The sequence below is a fragment of the Oncorhynchus nerka genome, linkage group LG2 (assembly GCF_034236695.1).
Source record: "Oncorhynchus nerka isolate Pitt River linkage group LG2, Oner_Uvic_2.0, whole genome shotgun sequence".
Classification (NCBI taxonomy): domain Eukaryota; kingdom Metazoa; phylum Chordata; class Actinopteri; order Salmoniformes; family Salmonidae; genus Oncorhynchus; species Oncorhynchus nerka.
The window spans coordinates 27,801,026-27,817,572 of record NC_088397.1 but is presented as its reverse complement, the minus strand read 5'-3'; the positions used below and the strand labels follow the sequence as shown (position 1 = coordinate 27,817,572).

The window sequence follows — 16,547 nt, the reverse complement described above, 5'->3', positions numbered from 1 at the left end:
GATAGTGTTTTTCCACTCTTTATTGGGGAGCCTTCAGATGACTGGAGAACGCACACAAGCCAAGGGTGCTGCAGTGACAAATGAGTGTCTGTGGTCTAATTGCCGATTCACCACATCCTAAGCGTAATGGCCTGTGCCCTCTATCCTACAGTGCACCTGTGAGCCCATAAGAGGAGTAGGACAACTAATAACTGTTCAATTCTACTTTCAGTTTGCGGTGCAACACAGCTTCCCATTCATTTTCAACGGAAGGAAAGCGGTGAGAAGCAGAGAGGGCGGGGTAACGTGGTAGCCTACTTTTGCTGCTAAAATTATTTCAAAAAAATATATTAAATACACAGAGGATGCTTTTTTTCCTCTCAAGAAAATGCAAAGAGCGCCATCTGCTGCTATTCCCATGTCCTGCAGGAGATGTTTCCTCCCACATTCTCGAGAAGATACTGTATGTCTGCTCTCAATTTATACTTCAATTTTACAACATATGTGATTACATGCTTCGGACAGGGACTGAAGTTGGTTTATTTCAAGTTTAAATTTCAACAAATTCTATCACGTGAGAAAGAAGTGAACAAAACATGAAATATGTACAGCTGTCATAATACACAGAAAATATAACAGACGGCATATAAATATAGGTACGGGAGGGATAAAACAATGACTGAAGCTAAACAAAAGAAGCATGCACTGTAAGTGGTTCACAAGGAATAGAACAGCCAAGCCAATATTACATCTGTGGAAAATACTGCCATTAAACTATTGGCTTTATTTACAGCAGCCTTGGGATGCATCCCAAATGGAACTTCATGCCCTATATAGGGCACTACTTTTGACAGAGTCCCATAAGACTCTGGTCAGATGTAGGGCACTAGGTAGGGAATAGGGTGCAACTTGGGAAATAACCTTGGTCTTCAACGCAACACATTTCCTGTATAATTCATGACATATAATACAGTATTTCAAAATGGGGGCAAAAAGAACAATTCAAAAGCAGTATTCAGAAGCTATTAGTATGGATTAATATTGCCAGGGGTACTGTAAAAAAACAAACAAGGCACAAGCAAATACACGCTCAAGATACATGGCTTGAGGATAATAGGGTTTGGTTTTTGATACAGGCCAATGTGTGCACACAGCATACAGTTACAGTATAGTATAGTATACAATGTTTGGTCTGTTAAATCAGCCCTAGCTTGGTAGCTGTGATAGATATCAATAGTGTGTGTGTGTGTGTGATATAATACAAGCTGACCAGACATTCATAGATTAGAAGCAACGTTTCTTCAACATAAAGTCAGAGTTGGGAATGTTAGTTAATCATTGAGGTTGCTGGGTATAATATTGCATGTTCCCTCGCATGCAAATGAGGTCTCTCTCTGACTCTCTTTTAATAACAAGTTTGTGAATCAATGATTAAAAGTACTGTACAAAACACTAATTTTGAGTTTCATTTTTGATTCAATTGCAACAGGCAGGTCTAACAAAAGAAATACTGTGTTTTGTATTTGACAACATTTTTGACTTGGTCATAGCCAATGTTCCATCTAGTCTGTAGCTGATAAAATTGCTAAGAGTTCTCACATTTGAGAAAAAAATTAATCATTGTGCACTGTTACAGTACATTTTAACAGTCAATGTAGTGAAACTATACTACAGAAACAGTAAGGCCCGATAGTGTTCTCAGTAACACGCCACCTTTATCTGGACTTTTAACAAGGTTGGGCTCAATTCCTTTCAATCAAATCAGGAAGTAAACTGAAATTCCAATTTCATTTTTTTAATCCCCATAGACAAGCATTGAGGAAAATTGGGAAATGAAATTTCTGAATGGATTGAATTGAAATGGAATTGACCCAAACTCTGAATTCTAGTTCTAACTGAAACTGTAACCTTTAACCTTCATAAAAAGGAGAGTAAAATACATTAGGTTTAACGCCATGATTAGTATTTCTAAAGCAGCAGTAACATTTCATAGGAGAGCTCAAAAAATGGCATCTATACATTTCAAACAAGGACGGTTAACTTACAATGGTAATTTACAGTGCTTTGACAAAAAAAGTTCATCCAAGTAGTTGGATTTTATGTTACTAATTCATTATTGCTGGATTCAATTCAAAAGACTATTTATTTATTTTTTTGCCCTCCTATGTCTTTAAATGGTAAAGATTTTTTGTTGAGCACTGGCACTTACAATGTCCTTAGATTCTCGACTAATACGTCAGATTGTCAAGGTCTTTATACTATATGACAAATAGGTATTGCCCATATTTTGTTCTTAAGACAAAAATATTTCACATTTGAAAATTCTAGGACTCGTCATCACGGTTTTACATTGCAAGAATACTTCAGATCCCAGTAGTTTTGACTCATTACAACGTGCCCGAATGTTAAAGCACAAAAAACAGCAGACTCAAACCTCGACCAACTCTACCAATAACTCCCCTTTCATAATAACATATTGTAATCCTTGTGAAAATTGAAAATATTCCTTCACAAGTTGTTGGGGCCCAAACCACACAGTCAACACAGGTGTAACACATAGGCAGTTTACAGAGGCTTATTCAACACAGCTTTTCACTGCATGTACTAATCATTGGCCAGCCAAATGATCTTCTCCCACTAATGGAAATGAACGTTTTTAGATTCTCACTAACTGAGAAATTCTACAAGGATTATTCTTTAAATACAGGCTTAAAAACATAGCATCGTCACCAAGAACAAATTCTTCAGGCGCCAAATACTATGGAATAATTACTATCAAAATCGCCATTTTTAAATTGCCCCTTTACAAATAACCAAACACGTTTCCAAATAAGCCTCTCTGTCCATTGTGAGAAGGAACACTAGAGGCAATGAGGCGGTCGTGTACAGAGCGACACTCGGCTTCCATCAACATCAAAACCTTTCAGACGGTTTAAAAAGGACTCAGGTTTCCTTCAAAGCTCTTTACATTCATTTGACTGGGTGTGAAGTAGTGTTGCATTCAAATCTTAATAAAATGTGGAATTAAAAGTATTTACAAGATGACAAAACAGAGGGAAATAAAATGTTGATTGTGACAGGCATAGGGTTTCCCAACCAGGAACAGCCTACAGCCTTTATTATAATACATTAAAAACGACAAGGAGGTCTGGAAAGAAAGATTGAGGCACAACTGTTTCCCTATCTGGGTCGCGTTCATTAGGGCACGCCATGGAAAATATTTCAAAACGGTAGAAATATAATACAATTAGTGTTTCTGATTGGACCAGTAGTCCACGCAGTCCCTTCCTGTTTCAGTCTGTTTTGCACCGTTTGGTGCCCTATGAACACAACCCTGTACTGTATGTACCTGCACACACACACACGGATGGAGCCGGAGGGTCATGTTCATTAGTATGAGGAGATGTCTGAGGAGCTGCTACTGTTGCTGGTGGACGTCTGGGCTCTCTTTATGTACAGGTTCAGCAGCTTCATCTGGTGGGATAGTAAAGACGATGAATGAAACCAACCCATCCTAACACGACGTTTCAAGACATTGAAAAACATTCTGCAACCTGTAGATCTTGGAAAAAAAACAGAAGGGAATTAAAAGACATTGTCTGCATCCCAAATTGCGCCCTATTTCCTAGTGCACCACGTAGGGAATAGGGTGCCATTTGAGAGCGAACCAGACAGGGTGCTGAGATGAGACGGTAGTGTACCTTGCTTCCTGTGAGCTGGGCCAGGTAGGGCTTCAGCTCTTCACCAATGACAGAGTAGACAGCCACCAGACAGAACACACTGGCCTTCCTCACACTGCTCTCTGTGTTGTCATACCCCTGTACACAGAGAGACATCAGAACAATATTAGACATACTCTGAATACACCAAACATTAGGAACACCTTCCTAATATTGAGTTTCTGCCCCCCCAATGTTTCTATTGGAAGTAGATACATTCCAAGTGCTTCTATTGGAAGTAGATACATTCCAAGTGCTTCTATTGGAAGTAGATACATTCCAAGTGCTTCTATTGGAAGTAGATACATTCCAAGTGCTTCTATTGGAAGTAGATACATTCCAAGTGCTTCTATTGGAAGTAGATACATTCCAAGTGCTTCTATTGGAAGTAGATACATTCCAAGTGCTTCTATTGGAAGTAGATACATTCCAAGTGCTTCTATTGGAAGTAGATACATTCCAAGTGCTTCTATTGGAAGTGTCTCCTGACCCCTCCTGTCTCAGCCTCCAGTATTTATGCTGCGGTAGTTTATGTGTCGGGGGGCTAGAGTCAGTTTGTTATATCTGGAGTACTTCTCCTGTCCTATTCGGTGTCCTGTGTGAATCTAAGTGTGCGTTCTCTAATTCTCTCCTTCTCTCTTTCTTTCTCTCTCTCGGAGGACCTGAGCCCTAGGACCATGCCCCAGGACTACCTGACATGATGACTCCTTGTTGTCCCCAGTCCACCTGACCGTGCTGCTGCTCCAGTTTCAACTGTTCTGCCTTATTATTATTCGACCATGCTGGTCATTTATTAACATTTGAACAGCTTGGCCATGTTCTGTTATAATCTCCACCCGGCACAGACAGAAGAGGACTGGCCACCCCACATAACCTGGTTCCTCTCTAGGTTTCTTCCTAGGTTTTGGCTAGGAGTTTTTCCTAGCCACCGTGCTTCTACACCTGCATTGCTTGCTGTTTGGGGTTTTAGGCTGGGTTTCTGTACAGCACTTTGAGATATCAGCTGATGTACGAAGGGCTATATAAATAAATTTGATTTGATTTGATTTTGAGATACATCCCAAGTGCTTCTATTGGAAGTAGATACATTCCAAGTGATTCCACGTCAACCAATCAGTAAGTACATCAATAAATCAACCAATGGACTAACCAATCAGTCAACTTGATCTATAAAGCCCTTTTTACCTGCAGTAGTCCTGGTATGATGTCAGGCAGCAGCTGGTGGAGGGACTCCTTGGTGATGCGTTCGATCACCTTGGTCTGCATCTTGATGGAAGCCAGGTTGATGGGGTAGTCAGCTGTCTGGACGATGGGACACAGCACCTTGATACACTGTTCTGGGTGGATGGAGCCGGCCAGGGTGGAGGCTGACTCCTCTGCTGCCCGCACAACCTGGGTAGTGAGGGAAGGGTGGAGTGAGGGGGGTGAAATGTTTGATCATGGAATGGGATCATTTTGTTTTACTGACAGAGAAGGGTACATGTACAGTACCAGTCAAAAGTGTGGACACGGCTACTCATTCAAGGGTTTTTCTTTATTTTTTAAAACTATTTTCTACATTGTAGAATAATACCGAAGGCATCAAAACTATGAAATCATGTAGTAACCAAGACAGTGTTAAACAAATCAAAATATGTTTTATGTTTGAGATTCTTCAAAGTAGCCACCTTTTGCCTTGATGACAGCTTTGTGCAAGGTTGGCATTCTCTCAACCAGCTTCATGAGGTAGTCACCTGGAATGCATTTCAATTAACAGGTGTGCCTTGTTAAAAGTTCATTCGTGGAATTTCTGTCCTTCTTCATGCATTTGAGCCAATCAGTTGTGTTGTTACAAGGTAGGGGTGGTATACAGAAGATAAAACACCAAATAGGGCAGTCGCAAAAACCATCAAAGCGCTATGATGAAACTGGCTCTCATGAAGACAGCCACAGGAAAGGAAGACCCATAGTTACCTCTGCTGCAGAGGACAAATTCAGTAGAGTTAAATGCACCTAAGATTGCAGCCCAAATAAACGCTTCACAGAGTTCAAGTAACAGACACATCTCAACATCAACTGTTCAGAGGAGACTGCATGAATTAGGCCTTCATGGTCGAATTGCTGCAAAGAAACCACTACTAAAGGACACCAATAAGAAGAAGAGACTTGCTTGGCCTAAGAAACACGAGCAATGAACATTAGACCGGTGGAACTCTGTCCTTTGGTCTGATGAGTGCAAATGTCAGATTTTAGGTTCCAACCGCCGTGTCTTTGTGAGACGCAGAGTAGAATGATCTCCACGTGTAGTTCCCACTGTGACGCATGGAGGAGGAGGTGTGAGTGTGCTTTGCTGGTGACACTGTCTGTGATTTATTTAGAATTCAAGGCACACTTAACCAGCATGGCTACCACAGCATTCTGCACCGATACGCCATCCCATCTGGTTTGCGCTTAGTGGGACTATCATTTGTTTTTCAATAGGACAATGACCAAAAACACACCTCCAGGCTGTGTAGGGGCTATTTGACCAAGGAGAGTGATGGAGTGCTGCAACAGATGACCTGGCCTCCACAATCACCAGACCGTAACCCAATTGAGATGGTTTGGGATGAGTTGGACCGCAGAGTGAAGGAAAAGCAGCCAACGAGTGCTCAGCATATGTGGGAACTCCTTCAAGACAGTTGGAAAAGCATTCCTCGTGAAGCTGGTTGAGAGAATGCCAAGTGTGTGCAAAGCTGTCATCAAGGCAAAGGGTGGTTACTTTGAAGAATCTCAAATATACAAATATTTTGATTTGTTTAACACTTTCTTGTTTACTACATGATTCCATGTGTTATTTCATAGTTTTGATGTCTTCACTATTATTCTACAATGTAGAAAATAGTCTAAATAAAAACCCTTGAATGAGTTGGTGTGTCCAAACTTTTGACTGGTACTGTACATCCACAGGCAAGACTACTCTTCATCCCAACAGTCTTTTCATAATTTTATTTCAAGCTATCATCTCCATAAAAAAACTAACACAAAAAAACTAACACATCATCACAGAGTTGAAAGCTGTTAATTCAAGAAGTGTAGACTTAACATGTCCTCTAAAGCAGAGCCTCATAGACGGAGAGAGCCAGTGAGAGCTACCTCTTTGTGGGAGTCTTTGTGTAGCTCCAGGGTCTTCATGATGGTGAGTTCTGCGTAGTTCTTGAAGCGGGCCGGCTGGTTGCGTAAGATCTCCTTCAGCACTCGTAGCGCCAGTGCCCGGATGGTGTGCTGCAGGTTGGGGGAGAAGGACACGACATGATCAGAGACAGTGGAAGGAAGAACAGTGGATTCAAGCATCAGATTGTGGCATTGCTCCTAAAACAGAGTTAACTTGGTTGATTGCTGTTTTTAAAGTAGTTTTTCTTCCTCTCTCTCTATCCATCCATTTATCCAGAGTCCTTACATCTTGGTCTGACAGAGTCTCCAGCAGCAGGAGCAGCATGGTTTTGAAGTGTTCCTCCCACACTGCCAGGCTGTCCTCCCGGGCTATCTTCAGCAGCTCCACCAGGGCTCCCCTCCTCTCCTCTGGCCTCTCACTGGGGTTAGACAGCTCCTTCAGCAGCTCACCCACCTTTCAACGACCACAATAGATATTAGTCAGTGTCCATAGAATTACATATAGATCACTAAATGGAATTTAATAGGACCTCCATGTCCGTGACTTCAAAGTGTTATTATGTAGCTATTGTAAAACATAGAAAACATTGTCAAATGAATTCAGTCAATCACCAGTCCCAGCTGCTCTGCAGGGGAACTGTTCTTGGTGTGCAGCATCTTGTTTTCTCCACCACACTCTTGGCGGCCTGCGAGGAAGAGGGTTGGGGGTCTCCCTTACAGTTAATATATAGCTTATTATAAACAGGGTGGTTCAAGCCCCGAATGCTGATTGGCGGACAACCGTATACCACGGGTATGACAAAACGTGTATTTTTACAGCTCTAATTACGTTGGTAACCAGTTTATAACAGAAATAAGGCACCTCAGGTGTTTATGTTATATACCACACCTGGGCCTTATTGCTTAAATGTATTATGACCATCCAAAATGGCACCCTATTCTCTATACAGCTCACTACTTTTGACCAGAGCTATGAAAGGAATAGGGTGGTCAAAAGTAGTGCACTATATAGGGAATAGGGTGCCATTTCAGAAAAGTAGCATAGGGAACAGGGTGCCATTTCAGACCCTTGAGACAGCCTCACCATCTCGAAGCTGCTCCACGTCGTCCTCGTACACAGTCTCTCTCAGGGCAGCCTTGTCGTAGGCGCTGATGGTGTCAGAGTAGTTGTAGGGGTTGTAGTCGCGGCCCCGGGGCCCGGAGAAGGAACGGGGGGAGGGGGTGTTGAGTAGGGAGGTCTTGTTGTCCAGGGCCGTGCGACCCCCGGGCCCCTCCACCACGTCGGCACCAGAGTGTGATGCTGTTCCAACACCCGGCTGAGGAGAAACAAGACTATTGTTAAAACGTGACATAACAAACGTAGTTTTATAAAAATAACTAAATGTATGTCCATGTCCATTCTAGAGAAAATAAATATATTGACCAGAGAACAGTTGCCAAACAAGTGCACTTGTTCAATCCCCCCTCTGGATTTAAAAGGAATGGGCTGTTGGAAGATACTCCCTCTTTCTAGGGAGTTTTTCCTAGCCACCGTGCTTCTACACCTGCATTGCTTGCTGTTTGAGGTTTTAGGCTGGGTTTCTGTACAGCACTTTGAGATATCAGCTGATGCACGAAGGGCTATATAAATACATTTGATTTGATTTGATTCTAGTCCATTCTAACAATCCAAATCTTTTAAATCAATGAGGGAGGGAGTGAGTGGAGAATAGTAGGGAATTGCCCAAGCCTCTCACCGTGTCCTCTCTCTTGCCTCTGCCCGGCTCCATGAGGTCCTCCTGACTGCGGAAGCTGAAGTTCTGGATGGCCTCAGTGACGCCTCGCAGGGAGCTATAGATCTGATCGGTGTTCAGGTTCTCTGTGTCGTACTCCAACATGCTTCAGGTCACACCGGGAGGGGAGGGTTATTATTCAAGTAGGACACCAACATACAACACCACCACAGGAAGAAGACGTCTGCCCAGGGGGAAAAGCGGGGGGGGCTGGTTGAAACGACACCATTTTATTTACCTAGTATGTAAAGATGTAATTTCAAGCAGTTTATCCCGCTACACGACCATCCTTTTCATATAAAAGATCAACCGTGCTTAACAGTAAGTGTTGACAGAGAGAGTGGAACAGGCTGGTGAGTCAAGGTGTTAATGTGGTGAACTGCTGCTGCGGAATGGAGGAAAAAAAAGGAAGTGAAAGGAAAAACAAACTAGACCATGGAGTGGGGACAAACCAAGGGTGACACAGCTATGTGACATTGTACCTGGGAGAGTAAGCACTCCGTAGGGTCTTGAGGGAGGGGGCAGCAGGGGTGGAGGAGAGAGGAGAAGGGAAGGGAGGGGGGTACTTTGACAGGCCATCAGCACTCCAACCCCATAGCCGGCTGTAACGTACACAGAGCACGGCAAGGGAGGGTAAGAGGGAGGAAGGGAAAGAAAAAGGGGGAATAGAGTCGCAAGGGAGAAAAAGAGAAACGTGAGGAGGGAACCGTGCGGAGAGGGGGGACTGCTTGTTGTCGTTGTTAGTAGCGATGTAACTAACTTCTATGGTGTGTTGGGGACCAGGTATTAAAGGTCAGACCTACCTGGGAGAGAGCCCCCCATGGGAGCAGTTGGTGGGAGAGGTGAGGGGGCTGCTGCGACTGCTGGGGTGGCGAGGTGGGGGAGGAGTACGTCCCATGGTGCTACTGGGAGAAGCCTGCGGATCACACAGAAATCGGAGAAAGTACAGTACATTATAACCTGGGTGGTTCGAGCCCTGAATGGTGATTGGCTGACAGCTGTAATACATCAGACCGTATACCACGGGTAAGACAAAACATGTATTTTTACTGCTCTAATTACATTGGTAACCAATAGCAATAAGGCACCTCAGGGGTTTGTGGTATATGACCAATATACCACGGCTAAGGGCTGTATCCAGGCACTCTAAGAACAGCCCATAACCGTGTTATATTGGCCATATAACACACCTCCTCTGTCTTTATTGCTTAATTATATAATGCTATCCCAGTATATTTAGATTACAATACAACTACTGTCCATGTGACAGCATGCCAGTGAGAAGATATTCAGTGTATTCGAGAGGACCTTCCTGAGCAAATGCGCTATTCAAGTTGCCCTGTGTAAACTCACTGCTCATCTTCTCATGGCGAGTAGATATTTGGGACACAGCCATTTTATCCCTGCTCAGTCTCATCCTCTCGACGATGTGGATTACACGTGAACGTCAGAGTCAGGTCTTACCACTCCGGTGTTGCTGGAGTTCCGCAGGTGGCTATGCAGCAGTTTAGTGGCTCCGTCCTGGAAGGTCTTGGGCAGGGCCCCCAGCAGCATGGTGAACTCTGGGGTGTTCAGCTCAAACAAGGCGATCAGAACCACCTGGGCCGCCTGGGGGTTAAAGGGTCACAGAGAGGTCAATGGCTAGAGGTCATCAAAGAGGGCGTTCACTTTTTCCCATTAACATCGACATATGATATCACGCGATAATGTGCATTTCAAGGTAATTTCTGACGCTTAAAGAAGCGACGGAACATTCGACAAGCCCATTCTGCTCTTACGGAACCATCAGTCAATGGATTTACAAATACATGGGCCAATAAACATTGCACAGAAATACAGTAGCACATATTTGTTTAGGTTCCGTTAGCATTCAGTTAGTCAGGCGAGTTAAAACCATTGTCAGTTCTTGTAAAACAGTTAAAAACCCGTATCGATGTTTCTCTCGTGTGAATCCCATGCATGTCGGTCAACCAAACCTGGTCACCGCAGATAAACAAGACAAGAACCATGAGGAACAAGTAACAGCAGCACAGGCTACTATCAAAACGCAATATTACCACACATTCAGAGCCATTATGTTGCCCATTCCCACCCCGTCGCTTAAAGGGGCAATCTGCAGTTGCTAGATGAATGTTTTGACGTCTACGTGAATTGTATATGCACCCATTGATTCTTGAACTTAAATGCCTCATGAGCTCAGCTCAACTGTCGTACCCCATCAGAATCCTAAATGTAAGCTTGTTCAACGCCTCTGTTTGTAAACAAAGTCAATGTAAACAAACCCGGTATAGCCTCAAAACATAGTTCAAACTATCATTTTGATATCATGCATGGCCAGTCCTTGCATCCCTAGCTCTGTCTATGAATTTGAGAGTGGTTGCATTTCTCCAGCCCAATCGCTCAGCTTTGTAGCGAAACAGTGGTGGGGTCCACACCTTCGTTATCATTTCAACTGCTGATTGCCACTTTAACATTCATTCATTATGAAGAAACCTTTGAAAGTAGAAACAACTGTTATGGCTCATTCAGAGCCAATTCAGTCCCCAATCCCACCCCTGCACTGTCCTTTACATTCAGTTATAAAGCAGAAACAACTCTGTGTGCCAGCAAGGCGAAGTTGTGTTAGAGACAGAGAGCCCAGGCTTGAGGAAGTTATGTGAGGCAGACTGCAGACCGTGCAGCTGACTGATGGGTCGGGGGGCTCTACTACCTGCTTGCACCTCTCCTCCACGTTCCCCTCTCCAGGTAGAGAGGCTACGGTGGTGCTGGGCCTGCCTGACAACTCTTCACCTGCCCAGCTATGGTGGAAGCTCTGGGGTTGGGGGTTGACCGACAGGTAGGTTGGGGGAAATGATCAGTTTAATTTAAAAAAAAAATAAAAACAACCAAAAATGGATGAAGCCAGCAAACAATAGTTATTTTGGAGCTTTGGCTGATCAGTTGAAAATTGGCCGGCTGGTTAAATCTGGGACATTTACAGAAATGCTGATTAATGTGCATTGTCCCTGTGAAATATAAAGTAAATTAAAAGAAAAGTGCCTGACGCTATTGCTATGGAAACAAACCCAACTCTGCCCACCTTCCGGACGTCGGAGCTCTTTGGTTCCGTGGTCCAGGTGATGATGCGGGAGACGGCCAGGCGCGTCTCGCTGGAGTTGACAAAGTCTGCGGGGTCCATTTGACGGGCCAGGCACTCAATGTACCTCAGGATGGCCACCTTGACCTTCAGGTTGGGGGTCTGGGTCTGGTCCACGATGAAACGCATCAGGATGTTAAACTGCTGGTCGAACGGGAACGAGTCCCTGGGAAAGAGAGAGGAAAATAAAGAGAAAAAGGCATGAGATGAGAGGGATTGATCCACTAGAACAAGGATCATCATCTAGATTCAGGCACGGGACGATTTTTTTTGCTGAATGGATTTTCAGGGGGCCGGTACATAATTACTTATCACTTGTAGACTGCAAATTGACTGCAAGAAGACCAAACAGATATAATATTTGACTAAAACATAATAATTTCAAACCTTGCTTACATTTGTATATGATCACGTGTCTCTCTATTATGCGTGGAAATACTTGGGAACAAATTTACAAAAATTAAATCAGCTGGACCTGATTTCCTGATGTTTAATTTGAACAATGATTTTTTTTTAGATATATATATTTTTTGCTCAGAAAACATGGGGGGGTGCCAGTGGGCCGTCAGTTGGGGAACCCCGCACTAAAAACTCCACAAACAGCCAAAAGCAACATCTAAGGGCTTTTCACACTACCAAGCCGAGCCAAACCAAGCTGTACTGAGCTGCCCTGGTTACACATCCACCATAGTTGGTGGAATTGTGCTAAAAAGCAAGAAGTGGGGAAAAAAGACCTGTGTGAGAACAGAAACAGAGATGACGCTTTAGTTCTGACCTGGTGACGTCCAGAGCCTTCTGGACCTTGGCCTGTACGGAACCCAGGAGGTCAGCTCCCATCTTCTTCAGCAGCTGGGTGAGCAGGACAAACAGCCAGTCCTGCACGTCCTCTCTGTGCAGGGTGATGAAGTCTACCAGGGTCTCCAGAAACATGCTGAACACCTGAGATCAGACACAGTGACCACCTAGTCAGTCACTCAATAATAGGCTATAGGTATTTGTTAATTGTTAATGATTATTACAGTAGGACAACATACAGAACAACAATAATTCATCAATCAACTATCTGAATAGTCGGATTCGATTGCATTACTATTCAAAAAGGTGTCGGACAAAAACACTTACTCGCTGATGTTACAAGTCCACCGCAAAGACCACCATGCGACACAAAAACAGACCGTTAGTTAGTACAGTCACTACATTAGCTTCACGTCAGAACACAGGTAATATCAGACATGGGGCGTTTCTATTGTGGGCTCACCTTGCTGTGTGGGTCAGCAAACATCCTTGTGAAGATCTCACACAATCGCTTCAGCTCCACACGACTGAGACACACGAGCGGGAGGAAAAAGTAAGGCGATCAATCGTACAACACCTTTTGGTTTCAGCCAGATTTTTCATCTAGAGGACAGTTGTCTCGGTGACGGCCTCAAATGCATCACATTACAAAAGTTCAAAAACAGATAGTCTCTATCCCACCTGAGAATTCTCTGGCTAACGAGCAGGTTCTGTAGTCCCAGCAGCCCCTCCTTCCTCTCAGACCAGTTGGAACTGGCACAGTGGTTCAGCACCTCGGCCACGTCCTCCGTCTGTCTCATGTAGTGGGGCGGGCCGCCGTTCCGCGAGCCATACGAGCGCTCAGAGCAGGCGCTGCTGGCGTCGCTGTTAGCGTCGTCGTCTGAGTAGATCCCCGGGGACTCGTACCGCCGTCTGACTGGCCGCCGCTGGAGGGGTCAAGGGTTAAGAGGTCAAATGTTCGTGCGGGTACATACACAGCGTGTTCACTAAGTCATGCCACCGAGTTAAGAGAAATCGATGACACTTCCTGTCCAACAAGCTGCCATAAGATTCGAGAGGCAAATATGAGTCAACATAGACGTAAATCCAACAAAATGTCCCCCCGAGAGAAAAAGCCGCCAAAGCTATTACGATCAGCATACGCTATGATTCAGATGGTAAAGAGGATAGAGAATCTAACGAGGTAAACATCCACCTTGTTGTTCCTGGCGTCGCCTAGTAACAGGGCGTCGGCTACAGCTGCCTCCACCTCGGTCCCAGTGTTGAGGATCCTCATGGCGTTGACAGAGGCCGAGATACGGGCCTGGTGGGCCAGACCTAGACGCTCTGGAGGAAACACAGAGATATTATAATACTTTTAGAATACTATTGTAGTATTATTAGGAGCACAGTAATACAGTATTACAAAGGAAAAGCAGTCGACCTATAAACTAAAATGGGGAGTAAAAGTCATGGGGGGAAAACAAATGAAGCAAATTACATCAGCAGGTCATGAGAAACTCAAGAGAAGATACAGTGTATAGCACATAATAATAATAATATGATGATGAATTGAAGTTTTATTTTACAGCACAGTATAAGGACCAATAAAAACAAACGCGTACTAACAAAAACAGTGAAACAAAACAACACAGATTGACTTGAAAAATAAGACGCATCCAAACTGAAATAAGGAGGATGCTCAGCTCTCTGTCGTCCCCTGTGGGTGATTGAGGTGAACTGCACCATGGAACACTGACATGCCATTTGTCTGGTCTAATAGAGACATGCAGGACAGGTCACCTGAGTGGCCCACAGACTCAGCCGAGTGGAGAGCACTGGTGGAGCGGGAGACACGTCTGGATGCTAGAGGAGGAACATGGGAGGGAGTGGGGGGGGGGGGGTGATACTTTATTTGGATAGTCCATCTACTAACCCTAACCCTTACCCTAACGCTTATTCTAAATCTAAACGTAACCTTAGCAACCAGTTGCTTATCAATAGATAGTATGACCATCTATAGAGCTACAGATGGAAAACCCGGACTATCCAAATAAAGTGTGACCAGGAAGTGAAGTTAGACACTTCTACAACTCATACAGTACATGCCTGTCAACCTGAGGAGGAGGTATTCTACCATGTGACGACGCTAACTGGCTTCATGCAAACATTGGCGCCAAGAATGCTAAGAGGCATCCCGGCATTGGACACAAAGGCTCTGATCGCAAGTCTATAAGCTGACAGCGGACACCAGCGTCAACTCATCCCATGCCATGTCATCAATGACTCTGGCATGATTAGTAAAAGAAAAATGGTTGTTGAGGAAAATGTTGTTGTCACTCAGGAGTGAAAGGGGAAATTTGAAAGACAAGTAAAAGGCATGCAGAAGATGGAAGCAGAAGAGGTTCGTTTCAGTTGATTTTCTTGTGGTCTGATGATGGCCTTTGTGTTCTACTCTAGATAGGGCTAGTCAGGGTTCAGGCCCCCGGCAACCAGCCATTGAGGGTCTTGGTGGCTATGGTCTCTGGGCTGGGCACGTTACTATACTGTACTCACCCAGAGGAGAGAATCCCCGAGCGGGGCTGGTATCTCGGCTGCTCTCCCTAGAGGTGTCCCTGCTGCAGCCCTGACTCATGCTGGGCCGGGGGATACGACTCCTCGCTAGCATAGTGGTGGTGAGGGGGGGGGACACACAGCGAGAGAGAGCAGCAGGAGGAAGAAAGAGCTTTATAACACACAGCCAGATAGACAGTCCAACACACTCAGAGAGAGAGAGAGCTCAGCGGAGGTAGAGGAGGAGTTGAGTTAGCCAGGACAGAGGAGGAGACAAGGTTGCACTCAGTGACAGACAGGAGATTAGGTGGTTCAGAGAGCAGAGAGGTTGGAGACTCGGAGTACAGCTGTAGAGGGCTGTTTTCTGTCTTCCGTGTGTCTGTGTGTGTTGTCCTTCCTGGTCCTTACCCAGGCCTGATCTGTCTGGACTGGTGTCTCGACTGCAGCCATGGCTGCGGGGGACTTTAGGCCTCCTTTCTGCTGGCGTTGTCCCTGCAGTGGCCCTGGAGATCCTGCCGTATGTATGGCTCAGGAGACGACCAGGGGAGCCAGAACGACTGCCAGCTGCAACACGACATAGCATGGTGTATTTATAAAGGAGATGAATGCATACCGACACAATGCTGAAAAGGTGGTAAAAATGTCAAACAATTGCTCCAGATCAGTGTTTCTTGATCCCGGGGACCCATAGGTGCACATATTTGTTTTTGCCCTGGCACTACATACCCGATTAAAAGTTTGATGACTTGATTAGTGGAATCAGGGCAAAATCAAATATGTGCACCTATGGGTCCCCGGGATCGAGAAACACTGATATAGAAACCATGTGTATTTTTTAATTCCGGCATGATGCACATATATCGGGGGAAGATACGCACGTTGAGACACCGACACCATTTTGGCTCGACTCCTCCCCCTACTGTCTATGACAGAGGGACTCGCCCCCACGCCGCTCCCCGAACTCGTTCTCCTGGTACGCACACGGCCTGGAAGTGAGAGAGACAGAGAGACAGAGAGAGAGACAGAGACAGACAGAGAGAGACAGTGATAGAGAGAGACAGAGACAGTGATAGAGAGAGACAGTGATAGAGAGAGACAGTGATAGAGAGAGAGGTCGGGGAGGGAGAAAACAGACTTCAACTTCACGTGGGCACGGACCCATTCAACCGCAGACACACCCAGCTCGGCGACACCAGCCCTCATCACCTACAGTCAGAGACTTCATACATAGACCACACAGAAACAGAGACACACTCGCTAGTCTATACTTGCAGGTTGCTACCGGCCATTACAACAGACACATGCACTCAAATCTCGATTAAGCTGGTTCGAGAAATCTCAAGTCACAAATGTCTCATCCTCTATAAAAAAAATGTTTCATCTCAACATACTCCCTCACCACAATAGATACAAATATAGAAACATAATTCACAACAAGTATATTTCAGTATTCTGTTCTAGGTAGGACAATGGAGAGTACAG

The 16,547-nt window shown here is 44.7% G+C and overlaps 1 protein-coding gene across 1 annotated transcript in view; it reads right to left on the bottom strand.

The window, feature by feature from the left end:
• Window positions 1-499: 499 nt before the first annotated feature.
• LOC115133611 (CLIP-associating protein 1-like) overlaps window positions 500-16,547 on the bottom strand; it is a 38,928-nt gene continuing 22,880 nt past the window's right edge. Inside the window, exons 21-41 of the mRNA XM_065025529.1 lie at window positions 15,944-16,051; window positions 15,474-15,629; window positions 15,069-15,173; window positions 14,316-14,378; window positions 13,729-13,859; window positions 13,215-13,459; window positions 12,997-13,060; window positions 12,514-12,677; window positions 11,682-11,904; window positions 11,313-11,414; window positions 10,067-10,210; window positions 9,406-9,518; window positions 9,085-9,204; window positions 8,567-8,708; window positions 7,915-8,146; window positions 7,443-7,516; window positions 7,117-7,284; window positions 6,813-6,941; window positions 4,884-5,090; window positions 3,681-3,797; window positions 500-3,453 (exon numbers count right to left, since the gene is read on the bottom strand). Of these exons, the coding sequence (XP_064881601.1) occupies window positions 3,370-3,453; window positions 3,681-3,797; window positions 4,884-5,090; window positions 6,813-6,941; window positions 7,117-7,284; window positions 7,443-7,516; window positions 7,915-8,146; window positions 8,567-8,708; window positions 9,085-9,204; window positions 9,406-9,518; window positions 10,067-10,210; window positions 11,313-11,414; window positions 11,682-11,904; window positions 12,514-12,677; window positions 12,997-13,060; window positions 13,215-13,459; window positions 13,729-13,859; window positions 14,316-14,378; window positions 15,069-15,173; window positions 15,474-15,629; window positions 15,944-16,051 (2,891 nt within the window). The 3' untranslated portion in view covers window positions 500-3,369. The remainder of the gene's footprint in view (window positions 3,454-3,680; window positions 3,798-4,883; window positions 5,091-6,812; window positions 6,942-7,116; window positions 7,285-7,442; window positions 7,517-7,914; window positions 8,147-8,566; window positions 8,709-9,084; window positions 9,205-9,405; window positions 9,519-10,066; window positions 10,211-11,312; window positions 11,415-11,681; window positions 11,905-12,513; window positions 12,678-12,996; window positions 13,061-13,214; window positions 13,460-13,728; window positions 13,860-14,315; window positions 14,379-15,068; window positions 15,174-15,473; window positions 15,630-15,943; window positions 16,052-16,547) is intronic.